Here is a 25309-nt window from a genome sequence, read left to right on the forward strand (position 1 = left end):
GTCTTAATGACGTTGTACACAAACCTTTTCAAATTGCAAAGGAAAAAATCGTCATGTAAACATATGCTTTTTTTCATTTTCTGTGGTATTCATCTTGTTGAAAGACAAGATAAAATAATTGCAGTGAAGTAAAATTAGTATTTCATGACATAAGTGGAGATTGTGTGCAGTCATTATCACAAAATAAACCAAATCATGGGATCATTTCAGGAAAGCAGCATGTAAATATGGATCCAGCAAAGCATAAATGAATAACAGAATGGAAAGTGTGACAAACAAAAGTGTCCATGTGTTTACTGGGATGCTCAACCACATAATGCCCAGAGGAGCACTGAAAAGCCAAAGAACCAAAGCCTGGGAATATTCTGTCCACTTTTTAAGTTTTGTGCCTCTGCATACTGCCAGCTCCAAGCTGAGTTCTCATAGACCTCCAGTGTTTAAAAGAACCTATTGTGTGTTCAGGATTCTTTAGTGCAGGCCACAATTAAAATCTCTGTACATTTTTTTTCAGACTGTGAGAAGAAAAACTCACATAAAAAACAGTGATTGCTATCTTTTCTTGTTCTTTTTTTGTTGTGAAATTGGAACAAAGTCCAGGAATTTCAGGACATTTGGCCTCTCAGCGTGTCTCTTAAATAGAGTAGGAAAAAAGAGAGAGACCAAACATCATGCCTGGATCTTTGCCTGTGTGTGAACAGTGCAAACAGGACGAAAGGGTAATGCATAAGCTTGTCTGACCTCTCTCAAAGACTATAAACTCAGCAAAGAATGACAGGCGAGAAAGAAAAAGACAAACAAACAAATACTTATTGTCAATAATATCTCTGTAATAGCTGAATGTGTGCAATTCCAGCTTTTTTGTCTTTAGTTAGCTGTGATTTCAGCCACATCTGTCTGATTGTCTGTTTGTGGCAGATGTTATGAATAGGGTGGGGTTATGAAACTCTTTTGTGTCCTGCCTTCAAGCAGTGGTTTCTTGTCAGAGCCACATTTCTGTGAGTCATTGGTTTGGCTCTGTAGGCATATACCGCCTCAGACTCGGAGCATCCAGCCAGATGTGCTCCTCCAACCTGGAAGTGGTCAGATGGCTTGAAATCTAGCTTGCACATTCTTTTTAACATGGATTTTTTTCCCAATATGGTTTGCAGATCATTATCCTATTACAATTCTGGCCCAATTTATTTATTTAGCTATAGCTTGCAGTGAAAATATTTTGACAAAAGTATCAGTTATATGGGAATTTTGTAAGTATCACAAAAGTTGGAATATTTGATGTTAATTCCCCAATTCAGTGTTTAAGGGGGCATGTTAAAAACCACTATAGATGATTTTGTCCACCAACAGAATAGCCCACTAAACACCTTGGACAACAAGAATAAATAGTCTTTTCAAAAACATATTTATATTATTATGATGTATTCTCAGCAGTCAAAATGCAATTTCTATTAGCAATAAAAATCATATATATCTTTTTTTTAGATAAAAGCATCTGCTAAATGCATAAATGTTAGTTAGCAGCTAGTATAAAAAAAAAAAAAAAATGTATCCATTGCATTTCCCAGACATGTCCTGGGTGGGATTTCTTAAATCGCCTAAAATGTCCAGGTTTTGGATTTGTGCTAAAATAACAGGCTAATCGTTACTTATATGCTAAGCTGGCAGGCTAATCAGCTAGCAGTGTGCAAACTAGTCAGCTATCTTGTTAGCTTGCAGGCTAACTACAAATGTTTTACTTGAAAGCATGCATTATATTCTGTGGTAACTGTCATTGTACACACAGTAAATATTTACAGATCCATAGTTTTTAGCCGATCAACCTGTTAATTCTTGCGAAAGGTAATTCCACATCTACAAAAGAATTACACACTTCTGCTTTAATAAGGATGGATCATTCAAGATGGACTGTTTGGGAAACTGTGAACCTAATTTGACCAGCCACTGGAAGACTGGAGAATTATTTGAGTGCTAATGTTAAAGTGTTAAATCTGTGATGCTCTGGGAGCTTGGCACGTCAGTGCCTTATTACAGATAGAGGCATGAAGGCACGGAAGCCTCTAAATCAAAGTGTTCATCACAGGCCAGAATGTCTAATTGAAACTCTCCATGCGTTTCATTCTGGAGCCCTGGCTTGATGAAGGAGATAAAAGAAAAAATGGGGATGCTTGCCAAGATGTACTTTTTCCATGATTCTTGTGACAGAGTAATGAGTGTGCACTGAAACTATGTGAGTCTCATTAAGGCTAAAGCTGTGGTAGAGCACCCGTCTAGTGCTTGCTGGGGTTTGGCTGGACTGCATATGTTCAACCAAAGATCACAATGTATTAGTGTTGACTATTTTACTGTCTGTACCTTTACTGAAGTTTATATCTTCAAGGGATTCACTCAATAATTAAAATTCTTCATTGCAGCTCTATTTTCTCAATGGAACAACAAAAAATAAAAGTTGTTGAAGAATCTCTATGCCAGCTTTTGATCACTATTATTTTTCTGTGTATTTGCAATTGTGTCACTGGCTGTGAAGTTCAGTGGTACAGAAGGAAATCCAGTCTGCAGAGGACAAAGAGAGGGAGAGAGTGATAATACAATGCTGGGAGAGGAAGGCTTAACCCAATGGACAGGCGGGATTTTCTGGCTGTTGCCTCAGCTCCCATCCATGACAGTGGTGGGAGATTTACGGAAAGCACCTGTGTAAAGGGGGCTTGTTATTGATTTGTTTGTACACTACAGGGATTTACAGAGAAATTACAATAGAACCTGGGTGCCAAATAGGAGTTTTATGGTTTTAAGAATTTTTTTTTGATGAGCTAAAACCAGCCAACTGTTGCATTGAAAGGGTCAGTTCACCCAAAAATGAAAATTCTGTCATTAATTCCTTACCCTCATGTCGTTCCAAACCTGTAAGGCTTTTGTTCATCTTCAGAACTCAAATTAAGATATTTTTGATGCAATCCAAGAGCTCTCTGACCCTCCCATAGACAGCAAGGGTACTACAAGGATCAAGGTTCAGAAATATAGCAGGGAGATTGTTAAAATAATCCATGTGACATCAGTGCTTCAACCATAATGTTATAAAGCTATGAGAATACTTTCTGTGCCCAAAGTAAACAAAAATTTAGACTTTATTCAACAATTAATTCCAAGAGGGTCTGGCTGCAGACTTGCACTTGCACTCTCAGACTTGCACTCTCAGACACTTGCACTTCCGCTAGTGACATCACTTGCAGTCTTTTATTTTGTTGAATTCTTTATTACTTTTTGTTTGAATTTCCCAACATTTTATAACAGTAGCCAGGTGACGAAGACAAGAAAAAAGAAAAATAAATTACAATGTCACTTGCAATCGCTACTTGCACTATCTGCTACCTGCAACACTTTCAATCGACACAAATCGTGCGTGTTACCAATGGAGACAAGAAACTGTTGGTGGTGATTAAACAATTAAACCTAATTTACTACTATAACGTACAGGGTCCTGCAAGAAAAAGACAAGAACAGCAAATCTGTGGCCAAAACACCAGAATAGTCTTCCTCCCGTAGAAAAACATAAACACTTAACATGGCTTAATATATTAAGATGCTATTAAAATATCAAATTAAATATACAGTTTATTATTTTAATGAATAAAATGTATATACTGTAGTATTTTCCTCACATACTGCAAAATGTGGCATAATGGACTAAGATGATAAAGGCCAAACTCAATATGCTTCTTTACATTATTAAAATACATAACTAATATGTACAGGTACACAGGTGAGCCCAGAATAAACGCAACACGCAAAGTTTCGTGTTAAGCATTTTTCCATATAGAATAAACTGTCTACAACTCATTTATACCAATGTCTTTGTTCATTAAGCTACATTATGTTTAATTTATAATGATTTTCTAAAGGAGGAAAACTTTAAATGTATGTAACGCACTGCGTTATGTGCTCGTCTGCTTGCATGTGCGGAGTTGATCCTTTTAAAATCACTTAATGCATTTCATAATGCACGTTCTTATTTGCTGGTCTGTTTATACGTTGAGTCAACAACCAGACAAATAGGTTACGACTACTGAATACTGAATTATTAGGCCACATTAAGCGTTTTGCTGTATGGGAGGACAAAGTTTGCGCATTGTGTTCATAGCCATCTGCTTGCCTTGTAGTACATTAAATAATAACTATATATCGAATTTGGTCTTTTAATTGAACTTAATGTATCTTAATACATTATGCCATTTTAAGTGTTTGTTTTTTCTACAGGAGGAAAACGCTTAACGAAAGACTCTGTGCATTGCGTTCAAATTCTGCTGTTCTGTGGCCACGGATTTGCCCGTCTTATCCTTTTCTTGGAGGACCCTGTACGTTATAGTAGTAGGCCTACTAATTTAGTTTTAATCGTTTAATCACCACTACAGCGTCTTGTCTCCATTGTATCCGTCACAGGTAATGTCACAGCGGAGAGTGCAAGTAGCGATTGCAATTGACATTGTAATTAAGTTTATTTTTTCTTGTCTTCACCACCTGGCTACTGTTGTAAAATGTTGAGAGATTCAAACAAAAAGTTATCAATAAATAGAACAAAATAAAAAAAATAAAGACTGCAAGTGACGTCGCTAACGGAAGCACAAGTGTCTGAGAGTGCAAGTGCAAGTCTGCAGCCAGACCCTTCTCATTCATTTCTTCCATTTCACTCTATAGCACCATTTTGAATCACATACATAAACAACTTATGCAACGTATGTACACGGATACATTGTTTACATTCAGATCAAAGCGTAAACAATGTTAACAGTGTATCCACATACAGTACTGCCGACACAGAACAGCATACGTTGTTTACGTATGTGATACTATACCATACCATACCAACTTTATTTGTTAAGCACTTTACAACAACCAAAGTTGACCAAAGTGCTGGATAGAAAAAATAAATATATGTACAATTAATAACCACACAATAAAAGCATTCAAAATAACAAATTAAATCAAGTAAATAAAGTCGACATCTTAGGTGTCAAAAGCCAAAGAGAAAAGATGGGTTTTAAGAAGGGTTTTAAAAACAGATAAAGAAGAGGCCTGCTTAACATGCAAAGGCAGATCATTCCATAGTTTAGGGGTAGACACAGCAAAGGCACGGTCCCCTCTGAGCTTACGCTTAGTTTTAGGCACAGTCAGGAGCAGCTGATCATCAGATCTGAGAGAGCGGACGGGTTTATAAGAGTGTAGAATCTCAGAGAGGTATGGTGGGGCAAGACCATTTAGTGATTTAAAAAGAAAATAACAGAATTTTAAAATGGATCCTAAATTGAATAGGCAGCCAGTGTAATGAAGCTAAAATAGGGGAAATGTGCTCATGTTTACGTATGCCCGTTAAAAGACGTGCTGCTGCATTCATCTGGAGACGGGTGATGGAGGACCCACTAACCCCCACATATAGTGAATTACAGTAGTCCAGCCGTGTAGTTACAAAGATTACGGTTTCAAAATGTTGTCTTGACAGAATTGGCTTTATTTTGGCCAGCTGCCTTAAATGAAAGAAGCTTGATTTGACAACAGCTTTGATCTGACTGTCAAATTTAAGCTAAGGGTCCACTTTTACTCCTAGGTTTGTGATACTAGGTTTAATATAGGGTGCCAAGGAGCCCAGATCTACCAGTGGTGCCTCAAAAAACCATCACTTCTGTTTTTTATCATTAAAATGTAAAAAGTTCAGAGCCATCCAGGCCTTTATGTCGTCGAGACAATCAAGTAGTTGTCCAACAGAGTTATACTCTCCAAAATGGTGTAGAGTGATGTGGAGGAGACAAATTGTTGAATAAAGTCATTATTTTTGTTTTCTTTGCACACAAAAAGTATTCTTGAAGCTTTATAACATTACTTTATTACATAACATTACAATTACTGTTACATGTGAAGCTCATATTTTTTTGAAAACATTTACATGAATTCTGCAGCAAAACCCGATAGCAATCATTAAGTTAAGTGGTTTAAATCTGTATTTATATATTCTGTGGAAGGCGCAGGACCAAGAAATGTACGTCCAATCAAAACGCTCGGTCCGACTTCACTTTAACATGGACTGGAATTGGGAACCACTGATGTAGCCTATTGTAGTAATGTTGTCTCTGGTGTTCTGGTCTGTGAGCATAAATGTGTTCAGGGGGCGTGGCTTTGGACATCGATTGCAGGGAGGGAGGGACGTTCGCTTTCAGTGCTATCAGGTTAAGGTTAGCATTTTCCAAGATCTCCTATTGCACCTTTAACTAAAGGCCTTTGAAAATCCATCACAACCATAAATCCTGGTTTTCTGGCAGATAGCATAGGCCAACTGTGCTATACCTGTTAGGATATTCATCACAGATGGTTCAACAAATCACTGCAGCCAGAAGAGGAACCCGAGGGTAGTGTTTGATTCTCAATTATACCAAAATGCTAATATCTTAACAGTCTTATTTGTAATTTATACATTTGTACAATTTACAGTTTTTAATTTTGGGAAAATTGTTGGCTAATTTATATGAACTCTTATAATTCCTGCTGGTTATGTTTAGGGGTAGACTTTCTTGCATACTTTTTTTCTAAAAATCTTACTTTTTTTGATGTTGCAGATTGTATAAATTAATACAAAATTGCCACCTCATAAAATAGTTTTCCCATGAGATCAGTTTGAATAGCTTGACCTTCACTCTCTGTTCCCTCTTCTTGGTAGAACAAGCTTTCTTGGATTATGACATGAAACAGATCAAAACTAACTCCCATACTGTGCATCATCACTAATATGCATATATTCAATACACTTGTTCATTTGTTAAAATACCTATTCCAGGCCCAGATTGGTCCATGTTTTGAAACCATCTTTGAAAGAGTCTTTTTAATTTAGCTGCACCGCAAGACTAACAACACAACAAAACTAACTCATCTCTACTAACATTCTCTTCGTGATAAATTGCTTGTGCTTTCCTCATTTGTAAATCACTAAAAATAAATGTTTTTCACAAGCAATTCTTTAGTAACCTTGAGAAAGGCTTGATTTATCTAGCTGGAAATGAGGAAAAGTTAAATTTTCCCAATGCAATTCAGTGATCAAAGGATTTGGCAAGGTTGAGTTTCTTCTAGTGGTAAAAGATTGTGTATAGTAGTACTCAAAATATACCCACAGATTGAGCTCCATACTTTCACAACAAAACACTGAGGCTTTTGTGAAGGCAGAGAATGACTGTTTTCTTCATAGTTACTACAGCAACATTTAAACATTTCAATCTGTTCATAGGGACTGAGTTTAAGTCTGACTCACAGTAACCTCACCCAATCCCCCACAAGTTTTCTTTCTCTCTATACAATACAGAGGTTGCTGACAGAACATCCATGACATATTTTAACCTTCTTTGAAGCAACACATGAACTCTGTTGTCCTGCGCTGGTTAATGATCATGTCCGATTGCAAACTGTGGTTGGCTGAAGAAAATTGTGTGCATGCATCTTTACTCAGTGGCCCTATAAAACAGATCCAGATTGTGATCCCTAGATAGTGCTGATTTACTTCATCATATCTGGTCCAGCCCAGTTTGAGGAAGGAGGCCAGGGCCCGAGGTTCTCCATCTGTGCTTTTCAAAGCAGAAAGAAAGTCAAACAAGCTCTTAAAATAAGCAGGCTTGTGTTTACAGAGCATATTGAGTCATCCTGGGTACATATCCTGACACACATGTCTCTCTTATCTCTGTTGACAGTCACAAAATTTTCTTGTAAATGGCCATGGCATGGTAGAAAATACATCAACAACACATTAAACATAGTTCCAGAAGGGTTGCGCCAGACAACAAGGCTTTATTTCATTGCAGAGGCTGAAATAATACTGTCATTTTAGAGATACTCATAGTTTTTTGTCTCTCTTTAGAATCCAGATAAAAGGAACTTAGAAATCACATTGTTTGTGAGACTGTAGTGCAAACATTGACAGACCGCTTTGACACATCTCTGAAAAATCCCACAGGACAAATCAAGAGCGCCACAGTTTCACAGTAACATACTATATGAATGAATCAGGTGCCAAAGCTCATTTCTATCATGACAAAATTGAAAAAAAGTTGACACTGTTAATGTATTTGGTCTTGGCAGAATAGATCTGCTACACTGCTGTTGCTGCTGCTGCTGAATTACTGCTGCTGTTGGTTATTGCTTTTTTTCAGATTATTGCTGCTGCTGCAAACAAGTACATGAATTTGCTACTGCCAATACATATGCTGGTGCAGTGCTGTGAGTATTTAAGACATACTGCTGCTGCACAAGTAGCATATATATAATAACCCGTAGTATCTATCCAGGTGGAGCTGGGAAGATGGAGGAACTCTGAAAGCTCACTGCAAAACGCTTTAGTGGATGCTAACCAGACATTTAAATATAAAGCAGTATGCTCATTGGCTGTGTATGCAACATGAACCAATCAGCTTGTACCTAGTAGTTTAGCGCTGTGAATATCATCAATTTGTGTCAATGTCCCATCTGTCTGCACCATTTAGAGTTTCATGACAGAACTTTGCATTCATTCAATATGGATAAGATTAATGCTTAAACTAAAAATATTTGAAATATAGACTAAAATAAGGCTAAAATATCCCACAAATATTTTTGAGTATTATAAGTGAAAACTGCAATATTGTGATTAAAACTTTTTTGTTTTAATGTTTTAACGTGTCATTTATTCCAGTAATGGCAAATCTGTCAGAGTTCATTATTATTTCCTGATTTAGTGCTCAAGAAACATTTATTATTGAATTATGAATATATTATCAGTTGTTGAAGACTGCTGTGCTGCATTATATATTTGTGGAAACTGACACATATTTGTTTTGCAGGATTCTTTGTTAGAAATTTAAAAGAACAGAATTTATCTGAAATTGAAATCTTTTGTAACATTATAAAGGGCTTTAATGTCACTTGATCATTGTAATGCATTGTAATGTATTTGTTTCAGATTAATGTATATCATCAAAATTAAGATAACAGGTTAATAAATAGGCTACCATAGTCCATACCCTTAGCTTGTACAATAAACATGAAAAACATTAGCGACAGACAGAAAACGTCATCTCAGAGGATATTGTCAGAGTGACAACATTAACATCTTTGAGTTAGCTCACCGTTAGACAGGATTTAAAATGAAACCAGATGAGCCGAGTAACAGATCCCTTGCCACTGATTCCCACGGGACATGACATCACTATTAGCTCTGCTATTCTTAGCCTGCTTTCTGTGGCTTCTCTGTGCTGCTAAAGAACGAAAATAGTGAATTCACAGCAACCGAGCTCTCAAAGTTCAAGAGAAAATTCCCTAGAGGGTGAATCACCATCAGAAGTTAAAGAGCTACTCGATACATTAAGGAGACAAGTCCCTGCACATACCCTCCTCTAACCATTTCCACTGGTTACCAGACCTCATTAAGGCAGACAGTGGCCCCAAAAGTATTTGGGCACTTGAGCCACACTTAAAAAATGTATGTCTGTCACTATATTAGCTACAAAAATATATTACAATATCCTATAAGATACAAAATATAAAGTAGCATCTGCAAACAACTAATAGACAGTTTTTTTTACAGCTGACCTTTCTTTTAACCAGCTGGTCTCAACGAGATGGTGATTTAAATGGATTTATGAAGTCAGTTCCCTTCTATTTCACACAAGTGTCCTATCAGGGCAACCCAGTGTTAGTTAAGTATCAGTAATGTACTATAATAGATAAAAAAAAATTAGTTTTAATTTTAGATAAAGTTGTAATTATTTTGTTTTGTCGTTTTTAAATTTTTTAATTTATATATTTTTATTTTACATTTTTTTATATAGTTCTTATACATTTTTATGTCAGTTTTAGCTATTTTAGTACTTTAGTAGAAGTGAAGCTTTGGCAGTTAGTTGAATTAAATAATTTCAGTTAACATTTATTTTATTTCAAATAAGGAAAATGTTTCCTGTTTTAATTTTAGCTGTAGTTAATGATAATAACCCTAATCACAGGTATCATTTATCATATTAATTATGAACATGATCCACTAGCATTTCACAACTGCAAAGTGCCCAGACACTTGTATTCTTTTTGAACAGGAAATCCATTTTTTTTTTAATTTAAAAATACTTTATTTTGTCTGTTTTGCTTGTCCTATCTGTCTTTACAATAAATAGCACTTGATATAATAATCAATCTAATAATCTGCTCTCTGATATAATAAAAACCATGTAGCTGAAATCTCAAAATACTTTTAGGAGCCAAAAAGAGGAAATCTTTCCATGTTTTGGTTTATTCCTTTGTTATTAGTCTACAAGCCTCTAAGCCTGTCAATCATGTCCGAAGGCATGCTACATCTCAGGTTCCAGAGTCCATAAATCACATGTAGCTCATAATGAACATGTGGCATGTGCTGCGCTTTTTTCATATGCTGAACACCATGATCAGCCTTTTGGCTTCATGTCACTGCTTCGAAACCAAAGCCAGCCTGGATGGTGTCTCTCCATCACCTCTGATTAAGATGAGATAGTATAAGTTAACAAAAACCAATGAGTGCATGAGGAAGAGAAACAAGAGGAGTGGACAGAAGATGTCTAAGAGCGATAAGTGGAGGTAGAGAGGAGTGAAACGGTGTGTACTTTGTGGTGGGAGCGTGAGAGAGAGAAAGAGAGAGAGCGATAAGAGGAGGAGAGAGTCAGGGAGGGAGGGAGCCAGCTTGTCATTGTGAAATAGTTGGGTGGAATACACGTGTGAACTGCAGTTCCTCTCTGCACTGCGCTGAATGGTGACCAGGAGACAGGACAGGAGGGGGAGGACTGACCAGCATGGAGCTCCACTCACCCAAAAAGAGCTGAATAAACAGTACAACACAGCACTGCAGCAAAGACAAGACCCACACTGAGAAACACAGACAAAAGGACGCAGGAAAGGAAAGCAAGGTACCCTCTGGTGTTTTTGTGTGCTTTTGTGTGTGTGTTGCCACTAAAATGTGTGTTTGGGAATGTGACGACTGTTTTGAGTTGCACGCTGTAGTTGTGTTAGTGTGATGGTGTGTTGAGAGTTTGGGTTTGTGAGTGTGTAATAGTGGTGTGTGTTACTCCATCCAGAGATTTTGATGCTGTCGAATTACTGCACTGAGGTAAGATTGAGAAATTGAGAGAGAAATACTGAATACATGGTCAATAGCAGCAAACTGAAGATCTTGTAGGTGAGTTGGATATAGTGGAGTTTACTTCTGAATATTTTCTCAGAGGGAGAGGAACTTCTCTGGCTTCTCTGGAGTGTTTTTCTCTCCCATATACTCTTTTACTTTTGTTTTGTCTCTCATACCTCCAGTTCTCGCACCATGACTGAGATTAGAAGGCTTAGCGAGTATAAATGTTTTCAGGGAATGAGGGTGTAGACGCTACATTTGCACATGAATGCTGAAATGGGACTTGCAAGTACCTGATACAAAACACATGTGAGGCATCTTTGGAGAGGGAGTAATAGTAACTTTTCTCAGATTTCACTGTTTCTATGGGTACTAAGAGAGACTTGATATAGACACAGTAGCTGAAGTGGCTGCTGACTTCTGGGCATTTCTTCTGTTAATGGTTAAAGATCTGGGCTGGTAATGAAAACGCTGTGTGTTCAGTCCCCGATTTGTGCCCTCAATCCCAGGTTGCTCAAGAGATACTATACCTGTAACAAATGTGCTCATCCTGGTCCTGGTTCTTGCTCTTGGAAAACCATTCCCAACAGATATTTGAGATTGGACGTGAAAATTATTCTAAGCCTGTCTGATTTCATGGGTAGATAATAAGAGTTGTTATTGTTAGAAAAAATATTTTAACAAAACTGCTTTGATGCTTATTGATATTTGGGGAAACTTTCATCCACCACGTCAAAAGCATAAAACAGGATATTAAATTGCAATATTGACAGTGTGTTGAGGTCAATAAGTCTTGTAACATTTCAATTTATCTGACATAACTCTATGACAAGGTAAGTTCAGGCTGTAAAATGTCATGTGGTGCAACTGCCCAAAAACGTACTGATATTTATGAATTAGTATTTCATAATAAGTATATTCATATTTTTTTATTAAAATATATATTGTATATTTAAAAAAGGGTTTGAAAGTTATACTGTAGTTAGGATGTGTAAATTCCAATGTTTTCAAATTGGTGATACTTTAGGGATACACTACTTGACATTTTTTTCAGAAATGTAAATGGTCATGTTTCTCCTCTCTCTTGATGTTGTGGCAGGTGTTTTGAGTGGAATAGGAGAGCAGTCAGAGATCAGTGGTCATCAGTGGTCTCAGGATGTCCAGGAGCAGCTCTGCGGGGGATCTGGTGCCCAAAGACATTACTGAGATCCTGGCCTTGCAGCAGGCCAGTAAGAAGAAACGGGGTTCATCCTTGGGCCGGGCTTTCAGCTGGTTCAAGGGCAGTAAACGCAAGAGGAGTCTCAGTAATGGGCATAGCAGGTCAGGAGGTCCATGTGGACGGTCTGAAGAGAGCACTACAGCCAAACAGATTCATGCCAGTGGTGACTCTAAAGGTAAGCAAAAACTCCTTGCTTGCTTCAGATGCAGTGTATTTCTAACTAGTTGCGTATTACCAAGTTTGTTTTTGAAGATTTGGATTAGTTGATGCTAATCAAACATGCCTGATTTTGATACCATAGACGGAGGGGTTTCAAAATACCAAGGAGTTTAGTGTTTGCCACGTTCTCTGGTGCCAGTCTGTCCAAACCTTGAACATGGAATTTCTTTCTTGCATTATTTGAACGGTTATCGCTGAGGCATCACTTATTCAAGCAGGATTAGGCTACAATCACAAGGACATGTCTTCTCTGGAATGGCTTATCTGCTTTTTTGTTGTTTCTTTTTGCTTTATGACTTCCTACTTTACACTTGCTTTTGGGTTCAACTTTTCTAATGCAAAGACAAAACAGTGTTGATATGCTATTATGAATCTCTAAGCAAATCAGTGGCATTGTGTTGTGTTGTCACTGCTGAATGTTTTCTTGGCGTATCAGTTTGAATGCGACATAATAAGCATGGTCCTATCAGTGTTGCCAGATTGGATGGACGATTTCCATCCCAAAAGCTCACCAAAACCCGCCCACTCAAAAACATACAAATAAATAAAAGTCTAAATAAAGTGATAAATTGTTTTTGCCATGCCATGTAAGGACAATTTTTTAACAAAATAATGATAATTATAAAATATTATAAAAATAGATAAATTTCACAGGAAACTGAGTCAAATCAGGACAAATACATAAAAGAGAATTATCAAATTTGACTACAATATGCAGGCAGACAGTGTGTCAAAACAGCAATCAAGAAATTGACCGATTCCCTCTGAAAATAAAAAAAAGTGCATTATTTTCAATGTCAACAATCATAAGACAAATTAAATGCAAAAAGAACCCAATATAAGTGATCGGAATAACTAATGTAATTGACAGGTATTTCACATTCGTTCAAGTGTGCTCTAATTTCAGTTACAATGATATTAGAGCCTTTGTGTCATCTCCCTCCATTCAAGTCTTGAGATTTAAGTCTCCCACTCTTTTCCATGTACCTTATATTTATATTTGGCATTGTGATCACTTGAATATACAGCTATTCATTTAAAATCTGATCCCTTATCACACTAAAAACCCATCAACTCATGAATCATCACATTTGTCTGCTGATCCTGATGTGATGGCGACCTCACATCAGCATCAGCCACTTCTGCAGTGTGTGTGTGTTTAGTAACATCATGATGACTGATTGGATGCAGTACATGCACACTTGGGTTTTGTTTGTTAACCAAATAGTCTATACAATTTTTTTGATATTTAAAAACCATCAAACTGATCCCAAACCAAGTCAAGTCACCTCTATTTATATAGCGCTTTAAACAAAATACATTGCGTCAAAGCAACTGAACAACATTCATTAGGAAAACAGTGTGTCAATAATGCAAAATGACCGTTAAAGGCAGTTCATCACTGAATTCAGTGATGTCATCATCTCAAGACTTCCTGGGAACACTGTATCAATGCTCTAGCAATCACCTAACAACACTACAGTATAGCAACAAGCTAGAAACACCCAATAATCCTCCCACAACCACTATAATAACCCCTTTTACACCCTATCAACTGCCTTAGAAATAAACTAAAAGTTAGAGAGAGACGTGCTGTAACTAGACCTTCAGCAAGTGGATTGAGGATCTCTGCCATGTGGAACCTAAGATTGTAAGAACAATATTGGACACTACATTCAGCATTATATCCCCAACCTTTCTGCTAAGTGTTCTTGGGAAAGTTTTGCAAAGCCGGCCCCGAGGTCCTCTTGGACACTGACTCTTTTAGAAATGCTGGGCCAATTTTATGTAGAGGTCCAACCAGAAGAGCAGAATACTATGTAAAAAAGTCTCCGTTTCTGGATTTTTCTCCTCTTGCCCTAAGTCGCACACACTCCCTCTGTTACAATGAAAAAGCAAGTAGACTTTGGGTTGCCAGAGTCTGTGAGTTAAGAGGCACTTGGGATTTTAGCTGGACATACACCGAGGATAACATGTCATTCAGAGTCTTCTAGTCTCATATTCTCTTCTTAAACTCCACAATTTATAGCATTTTCTGGTCTTCATGAGAGGGAGACAAAGCCAACGTGTGGAAAGGTCTGAGAGATGAGACACATGCTGTGCTATTGAAAGATGACTGATTTTTCTGAAATGCTTTGTAATATTACATCCTTTTTCTTTATTTTCTTATTTTCTTCATAATCTCTTTTTTTATCTAGTTTCACAGTCTCCAACCCAAAAAGTACATTTAATTTTAATGCATGTGTACTTGTAGTGTATCCGAAACGTATTTAAAAAAAAAAAACTGGACTTGTAGATAAAATAATATTAATAAAACAACATAGAGTACACTTAAGTTAACTTTAAAGTACATTTCAAATTATTGAAATGATATTTTGTCATACTTTACAGAAGTACACTGTATTTTGATGTGATGTAATGTGTCATTTAATATTACATTTAAAGTTAATATTTTAAATGTACTAATTTCCAACTTCATTGTACATTCAACCGTAAACTTTAATCATAACAGAGTAAAACAAAGTTCTACTGAATTCCTACATAAGTGGGTCAAAAACTAAAGTTCAGCTAATTATATTTTTATATCAATTTAAACTATAATACATTTTTTATATAATTGCAATTCAGATACAGTTAAGTGTTCAATAACATTACATTATTATTTGAATTATTATTCTAAAATAATTTAAAAATTATGAATTTAATTGCAATACCTGAAGTTACTAATTCACAGAAGACGATGTGAGTGATTGATGCATGTCTGCGCTTGGTTAATAGCACATTTAGTACATTGCTAGGCAGGTTTTACGGGACTTTGTGTAGATGCTATAGGACATTGCTATATAGTTACATTAAGGCACAAGACCCACAAGACTCTGTGATATTCCAGTCTACATACAGAAATAGGATTTGGGACATGCTGCTTCTTGTAGGCCCAAACAAATCATTTGGGCTATCCTGATTCAGGACGTTTCTGGGCTTAGAGGCTCAACAGTGCAGCACTAACTCCTTGCGTCACCCCTGATTGACTGAGCTCAGCCTCTGTCTGCCCCCATCCCTCCAGCCAGAGGGCTCTGTCAGGTCCGGAAGCTTTTTGAAGGGTGAGATCACTGTGCATGGGTTTCCCTCTAATGCAAATCATAGACACAGTAAACACTGATCCTTTATCACATGAGTAAAAGCAGGGAAAACAGAGCTTTGTCTCTTTTAAAGCATAATATTATATTATTTAATCAGGATAACTTTTAACATTTTGTCTTTTAAAGCATAATATTATATTATTTAATCAGGATAACTTTTACTTTTGTACTTATCATGAACTTTCAAAATAATGTGACCTTCAAAAAGAACATTTTTCACAAAGTTTCTGATGTGCAGGGACTCTTATAACAAGTGTAGTGGAAATAATAAAAAAAAATTGAAGAAGAAGGCAGATGTTACTAAACTGGTCCTTCTTATTGTGGAGGCCAGACATCTGTTAATGATGATCTAGAATGCCAGAATGATGACTTGTGGTCAAACGGAGGAGGGTTAAATGAAACACAAGCTTCCTGTAATAGCTCTGAAATAAAGAACATGTGAATGTTTAATGGCGTTTGGAGACACTGATATACATCCCAACGCACGTCACTGAAACACAAAGGAACCGAGTGACAAAAGACAGTAATTTAATGTTCTGAGCGCTTCTCTGCCCAGAGGATGGTTAAAGAGCACATGAGGTCAGAATGGGAAACTGTGATAGACATTAGGATTAAAACTGTGTCTTGCAGAGTAGAGGAACATGACAGCATGTTTTCACAAGAAGTACATTTAGTGTTGCTTAGAAGATTGTGAGAATAACTAGGCCTTTACAAAATATACAATAAGGGAATTCCACAGAAAACTCTGCAGATTTCCACAGAATAGGAGCACCAGCCCTTCAAGTTCCACACATGCATGATCATTTAATAAATATCTTTGCATATTAAACAGCTCTCTGCTGTACTTCATTCTGATTGGTCATTCTCAATATTACTCAATCAAATGTTTTTATATAATGGCCACAAACTAAATTCCTGATTCTGGCTGACACACATTCCAAGGATTATAAAATAATTCCAGTATTGAGTAAGACTACATTGCAGTTGTAAATCATTTTTACAATCATGTTACTTTGTCTTATTTCCAAACCAATAACATCACTTTGTACTGTTTGTAAGAAGTATTGTGACTCACAAAATCATTTTAGCTCACTGGTATACTGAAAATATGATTAAATATTAATGTATTCTGAAGTGTAACAGCTTCTCTGGTTCATGTCATGGCCGCATTACTAACTTGGGTGCTCATTAATAATCAATAATAAATTAGGAGTCAATTATTCTATCAGAAAGAGTCTAGTATTATCAGCTACATTCAAAATATTTTGCAACATATAAAGTAAAACCACAATTCCACAGGATTATCACCAAAGATTTTTTTGTTTGTTTGTTTTTGATAGTATCTTGCTCACAAAGTATAATTTATTTCTTTACATACAATAATAATCATTAATATTGTAAAGTACAATTTTTATTTTATTTTTAAATTAATGTCAAAGCCAGTTGTGCTGCTTAATAATTTTGTATACACTCCCTCCAGGATCCTTAGAGTTTTATTCAAAATAGAAATCTTTTGTAACATCATAAATGTCTTTACTATATAACTTTTGGTCAATTCAATGCATCCTTGCTTAATAAAAGTATACATTTCTTTAAAAAAAAAAATCTCTCTGACTGCAAACCACAGTGTATACAGAACCAGTGTATTTTCTTTGACTTTTCATTCTGTATATTAACTGTGTCAAATAAAAACTTCTACATTTTCTGTGCATGCCTTACCTACGAGTCCCAATCAGCCAAGCCGTCTCATGTGTCAGTGTTTATGGCTTTCATTATGTAACTCACAGTAATGAATACACCTGTTGACATGCTCGTTTCACCGTTTACTCCAACAAATACTTCCAGCCTGCATATGGCAACAGCCAGGGAACTCACTTCATTTCTTCATTTACATCAGAAAGCATTCAATCTTTTTCTTATTACCACAAACCTGTCAGGGAGACTAAGGCACACCTCTCACACACCTAGTCGCTAACTCCTATACAGTAAGATTTTACATAGCTTCAATACACTATCCAAGTGCTGATCCTCTTAGCTGGAGTGTTTCATTTTGGCTGTGGCTGATGTTGGTGTAGTGAAAAAAGGACGCTCTGACAGCATTAATGGATGAAATTGCAGTTTAGAGCTCCAGAGAGAAAGCACAGCAATGAGGAGAGTCTAAAAGAAGCTGCCAAGGTCACGAACAAGTTCTCTGACCTCAGTCTGGGTCATGACGGTAACACCCAACTGTCCGGCAAGCACACACAAGCTCAGCAAGGGGTGCTGATCCATCCGAATTCACTGCTGTGAAACCAGATAACAGTATGGGCACATTTCCCTGTTGTCATGGCAGACAGCCCATGACCTCTTGACCTCCATATCTCTTTGTTTAGATCTATTAATACCATTAGAGATGGAATAATCCCGTCACTATGTCTATCAGAGTATGTTTGCACAGCACTACAAAGAATTTTTACTTCTGTCTTGTGGATGGAACTTGATTAGTTGTTGACTTTCATATATATGTAATTTTAGCAAATTATGGCTGTAAGATTCATAACCTTGGCTATAAAGTTATAATTTAGCCAGAAAGGAAAATTCTGTCAACATTTTTTCACCCTTATGTCCTCTAAACTTGAATGACTTACTTTCTTCAATTAATGAGATAATTAAATCATCATCGGTTTGGGTGAATTCAATATAGCAATAATACATTACTACTTTAAAGGGTTAGCTCACCCAAAAATGAAAATTATGTCAGTAATTACTCACCCTAACATTGTTCCAGACCCATAACAGCTTTGTTCATCTTCAGAACACAAATTAAGATATTTTTGATGAAATTCTAGATCTTTCTGACCCTGCATAGACCTCAATGCAGCTATCATGTTGAAAGGTAATGAAATCATTAAAATAGTCCATGTGACATCAGTTGTTCAACCGTAAAGTTATGAAGCTACGAGAATGCTTTTTATCACAACGCTGGCCTCTGCGTCAGCAACACGACACGCATGCCTTGTTTTACTCTCATAAAGCGCATTGAACTCTGACACATTTGTTTGTTGTTGTTGTTTTTTATCACAAAAGGATTCTTGTAGCTTTTAAATTATGGTTGAACCACTGACATCACATGGACTATTTTAACAATGTTTTTGGTACCTTTCTGGGCCTGGAACATGGTAGTTGCATTGCTACCTGTTGATTTTTATGAATGTAGGTATTGTGAATTTTCATGCCGAACATCTGTATTGGTGTGGACAGGCCTTAACTCTGCAATGCTATACAACTGCATAAAAAAGCTAAGTTATTTCTGAGGTAGAACAAGTTATTTTGTTACCATTTATTTACCATAAATTTGCAACAAAAAAATATTTTGAAAAAGTGCACTGAAGAGTTGTGCACAATAAGACCAAGAACATGTGTTAAGAAAAAAAACTGAATAAATTATGATTACATGTTGATGTAATAAAATAGTCTGATCACTCAGAGACAAACATCACACTATAGGCATGAATGAGGAAAGAATTCTGTCTGCTTTTGCTGTGAAGCACACCGCTTTTTGCTCTCCACTGACAGCTTTTTCACACCCTGTGTTTTGCTTTGTCTACTTCCACCTTTTCATTTCTTATAATGGATCATGACTCGTCATCTCACCTTGACCTTGATTCTGTTCTGCCTTCATAACTCTGGCACTGTGAGCAGGCACGCTAGGAATGAAGACAGGGAACAATGAACACAGAGATATACTATGAATGTTCAGGCTGAGCTGCTCATAAGATTAGCTGTTCCTTTTTAACTTGTGAAGACAAATTGTCTTGAACAATTAAAAGTGAGGAAACAATGTTAAAACAATAATCAGAAAAGGACAAGCAGATCCCTCTAGTAGCAGGTGAATTACATTTGTAGGTTGGCACTGAGTAAACTGGCCATGTGTTGGATCTGGAGGAATGCATGTTGATGGAATTTGACTTGATGCCGCTTGTATTACACACCTCATTCCTGGATAGAAATATCCCAGCAAATGCAGAACAATTGCAGATTTGTGCAAAAGAAAACTGTTTACTTAAAGAAAATGTTCTCAGTATGGTTTTGCTTTTTGGCGTTGTTTGTGTTCTTAAGAACAGTGAGAACAGCAGGTTTGAGTTACTTGTCATTGATCTAATAAAGCATGTGCCAGCAATGCTTGCCAAGCTCTCTTCATCTTCAGCCACTAGAGGACAGTGTGGAACAAAACACTAATTTCCCGCCACAGCAGACCTGCTGTTTCAAGATCATTTGAATCATATCTTTAAATGTTAGCAAATTTGCAATTTTAAAAGTACACATTTTCACAATTCATATTTGCATGTATAATAATGAGGCTTTCACTTCTGGATATATTTTGTCCAATGGTCAATGGAATATCTTTCAGAGGGATTTTCCAGCTGATTAATATAAAAACCTTCACAGCCAATCAGAATCCAGCTGCCTTTAAAGAGTTCAAGCATTTAAAGCAACAGACAATATATTATGATGAACAGAATGTTATCATGTTATCATACTTTGTATGTCATCATTCTTGATGCTAAACAAAAACAATACAATTTTATGCATCTTAATAACTATAGGCCTAACAGAACCAGGATGTCTGGTCATCATATTTATGTACTGTAATACTCTACATTCTGTAACATCAGGCTTGGCAGTATTTAATACAGGGTACATATTTAAAATGCACTCAGATTCTGTCTGGAGTCTCGAGGTACCTGAACACACTTCTGTCTTCACACAAGCTATGAAATGGCTCTCACACACATGCTTACTCATGCACAGATGGGGGTCTTAATCTGTTACAATGCTAGAGGGGCAAGAAAAAAAAATAGTTCACCTTGACAACAGGAGCCATGACCTGCTAATTAACAAAGTTATGTGTCGTCATAACTGTATGACTCAATGTAAACAGCAGTGAGCAGGCTGCTGTATTGAATTTTCCAGGAAGGTATTAGAAGCCATGCTGCCTAAAAGCCTTAGTCGGATACTTGATTCTAATTGGTCATTAAGAGATTTATGAATAATACCTGTTATCCACGATCTGAAAATATGGCATTCTTCTGCTAGAAGTTCCCCTAAAGTAACAATTAACAATAAAAATGTTAAATGCAGTGATACACACTGGACCAGTATTTCGTTTCAGTTACTGTAGTTCAGGGCATTAAAACCGCGGTTGGTGGGGGAAAAATGTGGTTCAGAAGATTAAAAAGTAAAAACTATATTTTTAGGGCTGTCAAAAATAGCGTGTTGAATATTATTATGATGATGATTAAGTATTGATTGATAAGCATGATACATTTTTTGAAAAGCACTAAATAATTTCAAAATAGAAAAATATTTTTACTCAAAAATACTTAGGTTTAAATTTAACATTAACTGATAACATTTAGTTGTTTTCACACTGAACAGAGTGATGGTGATTCAAAGCAATTTGAATAAATTAATTCTGAAAATATGATGATTTAAATTAAATCAAATAGTTAATCAATCATAATCTATGCCATGATTTTTTTTCCAAGTATACCTGTTGGTTTCATTTATGCATAACTGACATATGCATTATATTACTTTTATGAGCTAAAAAGTTTATCTCAAAACTGTGTAATCCAAATAGATGTAAATTTCATATGCAATTCAAATACATAAATCTTACATTTAGGCCTAAATATATTTGTATGTGTTGTTTGACCTTACTACACTGACAATATTAAAATAAATCATTTATTTTAGAAATATCATGGGTAATACTTTTCTTACACAGTATAAATTGATGTTTATACATGAAAATATGCATGTTCTAGTATGCATTTTAATACAGCATCATTTTAGTCATACTTGGCATTTTGACAAAGCTCTATAAATAAAGCAATAAAAAAATTGTAGCTGTGAGAAAGTTTCTTATGAAAAACTGAGGTATGACATAAAAACAACTGACATACTTTTGTCACTTCAGCAGTGATGAATGAAGCAGGCAGCAGGAAGGAAGTCAGTAATATCACTACACCTTCAGGGCATTGAATTCCCGTCAGGTGAAATTCCTTTCTTCACATCATAAACCTCTTCTAAATTAGCATAGCCTGTCCCACAGCACATTCACAGGTTCAGGAGAGGAAGAATCAACAGAATTCAGATGAGCTGAGTCACATGGAAGAACGGTGTTGTGAGTCTGTGCAAAGAGCGTAATGCAGAGCCAAATAAGGGTGGCATTGATTTGTAAGGCATTATTATCCATTAGTCTGTGATGATGCCCTCTGAAAGCTTCTTGTGGTATTCAGACTACTTCTAAGTGTCTATAAATTGATGTAGGATATACTTGTCTTAGTCAAACCTGATATTAAACCTGGAGCTGGTCTATGGCCAAACTTGAGAGTGATGTTGAAGGGTTTGTATTGGTATTTGCACGTTTTGTACTTCTGACTGTGGTTTGATAGAACTGGTGGTTTTAGTGAAGAATGATAACTTGCACTAGTGGTCTTAACAAATGATGTAATATGGATAATGTTTCAAAAGAGGACTGTTTCAAGAGAGGATCAGTTTGAAATGAAGTGCGTGAGGTATGAGGCAGCTGACTGAAATGGTCGTCATAGTTTTTGTTACAATCCTTTACTGTTATATGATTCATAAAGTGTTTCCCCTGCCAAGTTACAAGAGGATAACGTGATTCCCAGGATTCCATTATGTTAGCATCTGCTTATGCCGGGGCCTCTTGTGTCTTCTGTCTGTTTTAGATTAACAGTGATTTGCAAAGCTTTCAGTATTTATAAAGCCTGGGCTCTTGATAACATTGAGAGGAGGTTGGAGGAGAGGAAACAAGGAAAGGGGAGGCCCAACTTGTACCTGGAAAAGGTCAAAAACATTCCTGGGGCACTGTGTTCCCCTCCTAAAATCTCCAGTGGGCATTCCTTTTCATTCATTACGTAATGTATAAATTAACTTTTCTAAAGCCTTGGCAGGCTTAGTTTCAGTTACAGCTGTGTCACACACAAATGCTAAATATTCTGCATTTAAACGTAACTGTTAACTGCCATCTCCTTAATTTAGACAGAAAAGTTAGTTTTTTTCTAAATATTAGTTGATATGAAAGAAATGTACACCTGCTCCCCACCACGTGTAAATACAGTATTGATTAAAATGTTCTGTGTTCTTTTTGGCAAACTGATGATGACACTGAATCTGTTATATCATACCATTAATGCACTTCTTGGAATAGATCAGAGTCAAATGAAATATTAGGTTACCTGATAGAGAGAAACAGTAAAAGACAGAGTGAAAGACAGTAAGCTGGGGGAGAGAAAGTTGGAAACACAAGAAGAGTGAGACATGAGGACTGTACCAGAAATAGAAAGAAAGAGAAAGAGAGAAAGAAAGAGATGCTGGTGGAAGAATGAATAATGGATAAAATATGCCAAACAAATATTTTTGGCATATCAGTGGTTGAGATTGGATGAAGTTTGAGGCTTAGCAGTTAAATAATAAGTTTTTTTTTTGTTTAGTTTTTTTGTCTGTCTGGTGTAGATTTCAGTTGCATGCCTACAGCAGGAATGTTTTAGGAGATATCATCTGTATGTTTCCACATATGTGGAATATATGTCATGACTTTCCCGGTCCAGTCTTGACTCCAAAAATCAAAACAAAATGTAAAAAATAAATATATATATTGCGACATAATGCGATAAATGCGTTTTTTTATTGAGTTCCTGACAAAATTAATATAGTATCTGGCTGGTATTTAAAAGTCAATTTTTAATTTCTTCCTTTTTTCCAAACCATGACAAACGCCATTCTCCCTTCTCTGCAGAATGCGATATATCTGCTCAACCAATCACACCGCACCATTCCACGGATTGTAAACAGCAATGGCGCTGCTTTGAATACACCCAGCATCCTAGTTTTCCTCATCTACTTTATACATTGTGATCAACAAACAAACAAAAAATGATAATTTTGATGGCACTGATGAACCTGTGGTGGTTTCTGCAGTGGAGAAGAAATGTAAGCCATCGAAATCCAATCATATGTGAGGAGATTAAGAAGATGAGGCACTCTGGAAGAGGAAAAATGCAGGCTTTTGCTTGTTCTCACACAACAGCATCAAAATCTGTCACGCCGACACATTAACCCCAGGGGATCTTTTGAAAAACTTTCAATTGTTTTACTCAATGCTGAAGAAAACCGATGAGGACCAAGCCTTTTTGCAGCTGATCGCCATCAAAAATGTTTAGCAGTGACGTCCCAAGGTTAACAACAGTGATATGCAGAAGAATAGGGATGAGATTTAACCTAATTTAACCTTTAACCTTATTTCACCCTGAGATTTATAGCATGCACAAGACGACAAATTCACTGTGTTAAAAATGAATGTGATTTTGCTTCATTGTTTAAAATTTGACGCATAACTCTGCTATTTATGACGCATAAGTTTCTGCTATTTATACTACTTTTTGCAAATAGTGGAAGTTATCTGCACCTCAGTATTGTAGTACATTATAAAACAGTATGCAATAACTTGTGTAACACATAAAAGAGTGTAAATTGTAATTTTATTTCAAATTATTAAATGGATGCCACCTTCTTGGGAAAATAAAGCCCTCCCTAAACTTACCCTTACCCTAACCAATAATTTATTTTCAACTTTTTGATTATTTACTTCATTTTCATTGAAAATAAATGCTTTTCTGATGTAATTTGAAAAGGGAGAAAAAAGTTTGCCAAAAAGCGGATTCGAACCCGGGTCAATCACGTAAAAATATGTATGACACACGGTTAAATATCTGCGCCACTGAAGCTGATGGTTAGGTATTGTCTTTTGTTTGGTGGGTGAAGTTAGTGTAAATAGACACTCCGATCAAAAAAGTCCATGGACAGGGTATTGCTGACAAGATACTGTATGACATTCGGTAAGAAAAAAAAAGATATTACCTATCAGAAACGTTACCAACGCTATCAAAACGCTAACACTAGTGCAGAGATCTTTAGAACAAGTAAGTTAACTTAGGGTACAGAATGAAATGAAATACGCAAACGCTGGCCATTAAGAGTCTATGTTAAGCCATTCAGTAGTTAAACTTTCACAAATCATGCTATAAACATTCATAAGAGCACTAGACTTAAACTTTGATGCAATAAATAGGGTATGATTTAAAAATGAGCATCCCTCCAAAAAAAATCTACATTTCTGTCTCTTTTCAAGTGTTTGTTTATATAAGTTGTTGTATTTATAGGGGTTATTATAGCACAATTCTATAATAAGGGGGTTATTATAGAAACCCCCTGGACCTCACTAATTTTCAAAGCCTGGCTACGGCCATGGTCCAGTGTAAAGTTTCTGAAGTCAGTGATGAATTGGGTGCCGTGACGTCTGCTGGTGTTGCTCCATTGTGTTTTATCAAGTCCAAAGTCAATGCAGCCGTCTACCAGAAGATTTTGGAGCACTTTATTGCTTCCAGTCTGCTGACAGGCTTGATGGAGATGCTGATTTCATTTTGCAGCAGAACTTTAGCCCCTGCCCACAGTGCCAAAACCACTTCCAAGTGGTTTGATGACCATGATATTACCGTGCTTGACTGGCCAGCCAACATGACT

The 25309-nt window shown here is 36.4% G+C and overlaps 1 protein-coding gene across 2 annotated transcripts in view; it reads left to right on the forward strand.

The window, feature by feature from the left end:
* Window positions 1–10719: 10719 nt before the first annotated feature.
* LOC132145517 (uncharacterized protein KIAA1522 homolog) overlaps window positions 10720–25309 on the forward strand; it is a 42973-nt gene continuing 28383 nt past the window's right edge. For both annotated transcript variants that reach the window (XM_059556611.1, XM_059556612.1), the window contains exons 1-2: window positions 10720–10925; window positions 12240–12534. In XM_059556611.1, the coding sequence (XP_059412594.1) occupies window positions 12297–12534 (238 nt within the window). In that variant the 5' untranslated portion in view covers window positions 10720–10925; window positions 12240–12296. The remainder of the gene's footprint in view (window positions 10926–12239; window positions 12535–25309) is intronic.

The sequence above is a fragment of the Carassius carassius genome, chromosome 8 (genome assembly GCF_963082965.1).
Source record: "Carassius carassius chromosome 8, fCarCar2.1, whole genome shotgun sequence".
NCBI classification, from domain to species: Eukaryota; Metazoa; Chordata; class Actinopteri; order Cypriniformes; family Cyprinidae; genus Carassius; species Carassius carassius.